The 7,500-nt window shown below is 53.9% G+C and overlaps 1 protein-coding gene across 1 annotated transcript in view; it reads right to left on the reverse strand.

Annotated features, from left to right (window-relative positions):
• tbx4 (T-box transcription factor 4) overlaps positions 1-7,500 on the reverse strand; it is a 42,261-nt gene that overhangs the window by 28,296 nt on the left and 6,465 nt on the right. Inside the window, exon 3 of the mRNA XM_072456182.1 lies at positions 2,871-2,990. Coding sequence (XP_072312283.1) covers positions 2,871-2,990 — 120 coding nt within the window. The remainder of the gene's footprint in view (positions 1-2,870; positions 2,991-7,500) is intronic.

The raw sequence follows: 7,500 nt of genomic DNA on the forward strand, positions 1-7,500 counted from the left end.
GGAGAGAGGGAGAGGAGAGAGAGGGAGGAGAGGGAGGGAGGAGAGAGAGAGAGAGGGAGGAGAGAGGAGAGGGAGGGAGGGAGGAGAGGAGAGGGAGGAGGAGAGGGAGGAGAGAGGGAGGAGAGACAGGGAGGGAGGAGAGAGAGGGAGGAGAGAGAGGAGAGGGAGGGAGGAGAGAGAGAGAGAGGGAGGAGAGAGGAGAGGGAGGGAGGGAGGGAGGGAGGAGAGGGAGGGAGGAGAGGAGAGAGAGAGGAGAGGGAGGAGAGACAGGGAGGGAGGAGAGAGAGGGAGGAGAGAGAGAGAGAGAGGAGAGGGAGGAGAGGGAGGAGAGAGAGGAGAGGGAGGGAGGAGAGACAGGGAGGGAGGAGAGGGAGGAGGAGAGGGAGGGAGGAGAGGGAGGGAGGAGAGACAGGGAGGGAGGAGAGAGAGAGAGGAGAGGGAGGGAGGAGAGAGAGGGAGGAGAGGAGAGGGAGGAGAGGGAGGAGAGACAGGGAGGGAGGAGAGGGAGGAGGAGAGGGAGGAGAGGGAGGGAGGAGAGGGAGGGAGGAGAGACAGGGAGGGAGGAGAGAGAGAGAGGAGAGGGAGGGAGGAGAGAGAGGGAGGGAGGAGAGGAGAGGGAGGAGGAGAGAGGGAGGAGAGACGGGGAGGGAGGAGAGAGAGGGAGGAGAGAGAGGAGAGGGAGGAGAGAGGAGAGGGAGGGAGGAGAGGGAGGGAGGAGAGAGAGAGGGAGGAGGAGAGGGAGGAGAGGGAGGAGAGACAGGGAGGGGGGAGAGAGAGGGAGGAGAGAGAGAGAGAGAGGAGAGGGAGGAGAGGGAGGAGAGAGAGGAGAGGGAGGGAGGAGAGACAGGGAGGGAGGAGAGGGAGGAGGAGAGGGAGGGAGGAGAGGGAGGGAGGAGAGACAGGGAGGGAGGAGAGGAGAGGGAGGAGGAGAGGGAGGAGAGAGAGAGGAGAGGGAGGAGAGACAGGGAGGGAGGAGAGAGAGGGAGAGAGGAGAGGGAGGAGAGAGAGGAGAGGGAGGGAGGAGAGACAGGGAGGGAGGAGAGGAGAGGGAGGGAGGAGAGGGAGGGAGGAGAGACAGGGAGGGAGGAGAGAGAGAGAGGAGAGGGAGGAGAGGAGAGGGAGGAGGAGAGGGAGGAGAGAGAGAGGAGAGGGAGGAGAGACAGGGAGGGAGGAGAGAGAGGGAGGAGAGAGAGAGGAGAGGGAGGAGAGAGAGAGAGGAGAGGGAGGGAGGGAGGAGAGAGAGAGAGAGGGAGGAGAGAGGAGAGGGAGGGAGGAGAGGGAGGAGAGGAGAGGGAGGAGGAGAGGGAGGAGAGAGAGAGGAGAGGGAGGAGAGACAGGGAGGGAGGAGAGAGAGGGAGGAGAGAGAGAGAGAGGAGAGGGAGGAGAGAGAGGAGAGGGAGGGAGGAGAGACAGGGAGGGAGGAGAGGGAGGAGGAGAGGGAGGGAGGAGAGGGAGGGAGGAGAGACAGGGAGGGAGGAGAGGAGAGGGAGGAGAGAGAGAGGAGAGGGAGGAGAGACAGGGAGGGAGGAGAGAGAGGGAGAGAGGAGAGGGAGGAGAGAGAGGAGAGGGAGGGAGGAGAGACAGGGAGGGAGGAGAGGAGAGGGAGGGAGGAGAGGGAGGGAGGAGAGACAGGGAGGGAGGAGAGAGAGAGAGGAGAGGGAGGGAGGAGAGAGAGGGAGGGAGGAGAGGAGAGGGAGGAGGAGAGGGAGGAGAGGGAGGAGAGACAGGGAGGGAGGGAGGAGAGACAGGGAGGGAGGAGAGAGAGAGAGGAGAGGGAGGGAGGAGAGGAGAGGGAGGAGGAGAGGGAGGAGAGAGAGAGGAGAGGGAGGAGAGACAGGGAGGGAGGAGAGAGAGGGAGAGGAGAGGGAGGAGAGAGAGGAGAGGGAGGGAGGAGAGACAGGGAGGGAGGAGAGGGAGGGAGGAGAGGAGAGGGAGGAGGAGAGAGAGAGAGGAGAGGGAGGGAGGAGAGAGAGAGAGGAGAGAGGAGAGGGAGGGAGGGAGGAGAGAGAGGGAGGGAGGAGAGGAGAGGGAGGGAGGAGAGGGAGGAGAGAGGAGAGGGAGAGAGGGAGGAGAGAGAGAGGGAGGGAGGAAAGAGAGAGAGAGGGAGGAGAGAGAGGGAGGGAGGAGAGAGAGGGAGGAGAGGGAGGAGAGGGAGGGAGGGAGGAGAGGGAGGAGAGAAGAAAGAGTGAAAGAGGGAGAGGGCAGGGCTGGGGTCAGTGGACCATAATTATGGCTTCTATATAAATATGATTTTGATTTTTTCTCGGTCTAAAACAGTTTCCAGAAAGATCTCAAAGTCTGGAGACGGCAGCTCTCTTCACTCTCGCCTCGCAGCCAGAAGGCGGCGAGTTCGACTCCCGGGTCTTTTTCTCCCTGTGCCTGGGCGAGTTTCCTCCACAGCTACAGTCCTGACCAAGGCTGGACCCAGATCTGGAGAAATGTCCCAGAGACACTGAACAATGGGTCAAGTGCAGAGGACAACAAAAGTGTCTTTTAACTTTATTTTGAACATTTTGAGAGGTTTATCTGACGTCTCTGGGTTACATTGTGAGCAGAAGTGTAATACTACTGTATAACTTGAACTTTGTCTCCATTTTAATTTCATTTTATTGACCTTTATTGAACCAGGAAAGTCCCATTGTGATCGGAGAGGGGAGGAGCCTACTGTACCTGTCTTAAGTGGGCGGGGCAGCCTGCGCAGACACAGGGAGAACATGCAGACTCCACACAGAAAGGCCCCGGAACCCCAGAGACATGAGCCACAAATCTACAATCTGACACCTGGGACCGTCTCGCTGTGAGGTGAGTCCTAACCACCGGGCGGGGCCCCAAGGGGCGGCGCTGCTCTGTCCCGTGTGGGCGTGTCTCACCATTTGTTGTCACAGAACTTGTATCTGTGGTCGTCGGCCGGCACCACGTCGATCAGGAGGATGTACTTGGTTTTGGGGTTCATCCCGGTCACTTTCACTTTGTAACTCGGAAACATCCGCCTGGAAGAGAGGCCCCGAGTTTAGAACTGGACTGAAGTAGAACCGGGCCCCTGGACAACCCGACCCCTGCACAACCCGGCCCCTAGCTTTATGTGAACCCGGCCCCTGCACACCGGTCCCTACACATCGGCCCCTGCACACACACATGGCTTTAAGTGAACCCGGCACCTGCACATCGGCCCCTGCACACACACATGGCTTTAAGTGAACCCGGCACCTGCACATCGGCCCCTGCACACACAGCTTTATGTGAACCCGGCCCCTGCACATCGGCCCTTGCACATCGGCCCCTGCACACACACGCCTTTAAGTGAACCCGGGCCCCTGCACATCGGCCCCTGCACACACACATGGCTTGAACCCGGGCCCCTGCTCCTGTTTTCTGGTCTGAACGACTCTGAATCGGGCCCTTTAATAAGGCCCCTCCAAACGCGGCGAGGGAAACATCTACAAAGCGCGTCCCCTTTTACTTTAAGCCTTAAGTGCTTTTTAATGGCGCTGCAGTTTAGACATCGCTCTGCGTTTATCCGCCGTGCCAGGACTCTCACGGTATCCCAGCATGCTCTGCTTCTCCGAGGACGCCGCTGCATTTTTGGGGGTCTGGTTTCGGGGCGATCAGTCATAGGCTGAAGGGCGGAGCACGGGGGGATTGTGGGTAGGTAATTCAAGGCGAGCGCTTAATCCGATCGATGCAGAGGACGAGAGCCGTGTCGTCTCGCCGAGGGACGAGATAATCCTGCAGGAACGTCCCAAACATGAGCGAGGACCAAAGACGCCGGGACGGGGTCTGGTCCAGGTCCACGTGAGACGGGGTCTGGTCCAGGTCCACGCGGGACGGGGTCTGGTCCAGATCCACGCGGGACGGGGTCTGGTCCAGGTCCACGCGGGACGGGGTCTGGTCCAGGTCCACGTGAGACGGGGTCTGGTTCAGGTCGGGACGGGGTCTGGTCCAGGTCCACGCGGGACGGGGTCTGGTCCAGGTCCACGTGAGACGGGGTCTGGTTCAGGTCGGGACGGGGTCTGGTCCAGGTCCACGCGGGACGGGGTCTGGTCCAGGTCCACGCGGGACGGGGTCTGGTCCAGGTCCACGCGGGACGGGGTCTGGTCCAGATCCACGCGGGACGGGGTCTGGTCCAGAGCCACGCGGGACGGGGTCTGGTCCAGAGCCACGCGGGAAGGTCCTGATATTGCCGACGGTCATTGTGTCCCGGGGCTGGACAATGTCACTGGATTTAGTCCTTTTGCTTCTGGTTTCGTCCTCACACTCGGGACATTGGACCTGCAGCGTCTTATTATGACATTTGACTGAATTAGCCACGCTTAGTTTATGTTTTTTAGTATTTTTTTAGTATCTTTGGCTCGTAGGCTTTATTTGACGGGACAGTGCAGCGTGACATGGGAATGAGACTGGGGAATGACATGCCCCACACGGCATATGTGCAATATACTCAACCACGATGGGCACGAGGCCCTGACCTGCCAGAGCGGTCACTTCAGAGTCACCCAAACATAACAAATACACATTTAGTACTTCCAGGTTTGTGTGTGAGGGGTGTGGCTAAAGCTAGCGTGTGTGTGAGGGGCGTGGCTAAAGCTAGCGTGTGTGTGAGGGGTGTGGCTAAAGCTAGCGTGTGTGTGTGAGGGGCGTGGCTAAAGCTAGCGTGTGTGTGAGGGGCGTGGCTAAAGCTAGCGTGCGTGTGAGGGGCGTGGCTAAAGCTAGCGTGTGTGTGAGGGGTGTGGCTAAAGCTAGCGTGTGTGTGTGAGGGGCGTGGCTAAAGCTAGCGTGTGTGTGAGGGGCGTGGCTAAAGCTAGCGTGCGTGTGAGGGGCGTGGCTAAAGCTAGCGTGTGTGTGAGGGGTGTGGCTAAAGCTAGCGTGTGTGTGAGGGGCGTGGCTAAAGCTAGCGTGTGTGTGAGGGGCGTGGCTAAAGCTAGCGTGTGTGTGAGGGGTGTGGCTAAAGCTAGCGTGTGTGTCAGGGGTGTGGCTAAAGCCAGCGTGTGTGTGAGGGGCGTGGCTAAAGCTAGCGTGCACAGGAACAGTTTTGCCTCATTTCTTTGACTTCTCTCAAAGCCTCTACGCCTTGTTTGAGCCTCTCTTTATGTCACGCTTTAGCTTCAGATCAGGGGTGGGCAAACTACGGCCCGTGGGCCACATAAGGCCCGTTTGTCTTTATAATCCGGCCCGCCAAACATGCCAAATCATTTCCCCCCAGGCATCTGTCTGCACTTGTATCCTTAATAAAGATGACGTGAAATGAATGAAATAATAGATTCAATAGCCTATATTTGACAGAAAAGTGATATTTTATTTGATATTTAAATTTGATTTTAAATAATTTTCACACCAATGACGGGCCGGGGTCACGCTACCTGCCTGTATTGGAATATGGCCCTGTTTTAGATCATGTGAGACGCATTATGACCTGGAAATATCAGATTTTGACCAAACAGCTGATGCTAACGTGCTTTGCTAGCTTTATGTTGCTAAACTTGTAGGCTCCTCCCACATTTCACACTGCACTGGCTGATGGTCATAAAGAATGATCTCAAGTCAAATCTCTGTTGCAATAATATTCTCTGTCCGTGTTATAATGAAAGAGAACATTTGTTTGTCTCTAAACTCTTTATTAATAAAGAGTTTCTCTTTATTTAAAATGTCGATTAATATTCAAACATTCAGCTCTGGAAACAACTCTGGACTAAAGCAGATCAAAGCTGCTCCACCACCGAGAGTAAATGTTATTCTGAGAGAGAAAGAGAAGAGAGAGAGGGAGGGAAAGAGAGAGAGAGTAAGAGAAGAAGAAGGAGAGAGAGAAGGAGAAGGTAGAAAAAGGATGGATGTGTCCTGGACGCCTGGCTCCGCCTCTTCATGTTTTGGAGGCGTGTGTGTGTTTATAAGAACATAAACTTATGGGCAGGTATTCATGACATTGTGGGAACTAAACTGTTCACCCTCAGGTCACGGGGCCCTGCACCAGGCACATCCTTTATCATTGTTTCAACCACATGAGTCAAAGTTCCACTGAGAGTTTAAAGGTCAAATACTGATACTTCTTGTACTGTTTCTAGTTTTCCTGCTGCTGAGCCTCTGCAGTTCTGTGATGCTAATGATGCTAATGATGCTAACGATGCTAATGATGCTAACGTCAACAAAAGCAATAACTCTCTCTCAGACGATGCTTTATAAACTGCAGATGTAATAACACGGTCCGAGCTGATAAATTGACTAAATTGACCTGTATTTTGTCTAATTTGAGACTTTATTAAGTTTGTGTCGCTTGTTTTAAGTAATTTTAATGTTCTTAAACTGTAATCCACTGCAATTTGACACTAGGACGCACAAACGTCGGCGAAAACGTCTCTCCAAGCTCCGAGTTCCGACCTCTGAGGACAAACGGAACGCGGCATTAAATCGATCTTTGTTCCTTTGGGCACATTATTATATAAATCAAACGAATGCGACGTCACAAAAATGTTTCTAAATTTAATCAAATAAAAAGCGTTGCACGTTGATGACGCGCCAAAGAAATGTCACGTTCTTTTTTATTAAAAGCACAAGTCGACTGTAAAGTATTACGTTTTTTTTAATGTTTTTTCAATAATTGCTCAAGAAATCGTGCTGAATTTTCATCGACCGGCTCAAAACTGAAAACAATACGACCCAAAAACAAAAGTTTATTGGAACATGCTGCTTTATATTATTCCTAACGTGTTTGAGACGAGACTCTGAGATCGAGAAAGTCATGCGGGGTCATTGTGCAGCGATATCGGCTTGATTCTCTCCTCTATCTATTTGTTGGACATGACACCATCAGCGTCGTGGATCCTTCCGTCAGACGCTCGGAAAAGTCTCGTACAACGACATCGTGGACGGGAAAACGTTTAAGAGCGACGAAACGGCACATGAAGAGACTCTAGAGCGACCGTGCGACACAAGTACCACTCGGACTGAGGTAAAAGTTTGCAGATAGCGCGCTGATATGGGAGAGAATCAGTCTAACAGTGATGTGTCCGTCCCGGAGACGCCTGTCACTACGGCAACGCCAACTAAATGTGGGAAAGTGTGTGTGTGTGTGTGTGTGTGGTCTGTAATGTGTTTGTGATTTTAATGCATTTTTACTGTTGTGAAGCACTTTGAAATGTGCTCTACAAATAAACTTGCCTTGCCTAAAATCCCCACAATGCACCTGGGATCAAAGTAGGACGTCCACGACCATCGCACGAAGTCGTTACCGAGAAAAATTTAAGCTTTTTTCCACGAACGTCTACGTGTTTAGGATTTTGTCTCTAGAAGATGAACGGAAGTCGATGTCCCTATAGTAGATTGTGTGTGTGTGTGTGTGTGTGTGTGTTGTGTGTGTGTGTGTGTGTGTTGTGTGTGTGTTGTGTGTGTGTGTGTGTGTGTTGTGTGTGTGTGTGTTGTGTGTGTGTGTGTGTGTGTGTGTGTGTGTGTTGTGTGTGTTGTGTGTGTGTGTGTGTGTGTGTTGTGTGTGTGTGTGTTGTGTGTGTGTGT

This window comes from Eucyclogobius newberryi, unplaced genomic scaffold, assembly GCF_026437365.1.
Source record: "Eucyclogobius newberryi isolate DKJ021-1_F unplaced genomic scaffold, fEucNew1.0.hap1 SCAF_10, whole genome shotgun sequence".
NCBI lineage: Eukaryota > Metazoa > Chordata > Actinopteri > Gobiiformes > Gobiidae > Eucyclogobius > Eucyclogobius newberryi.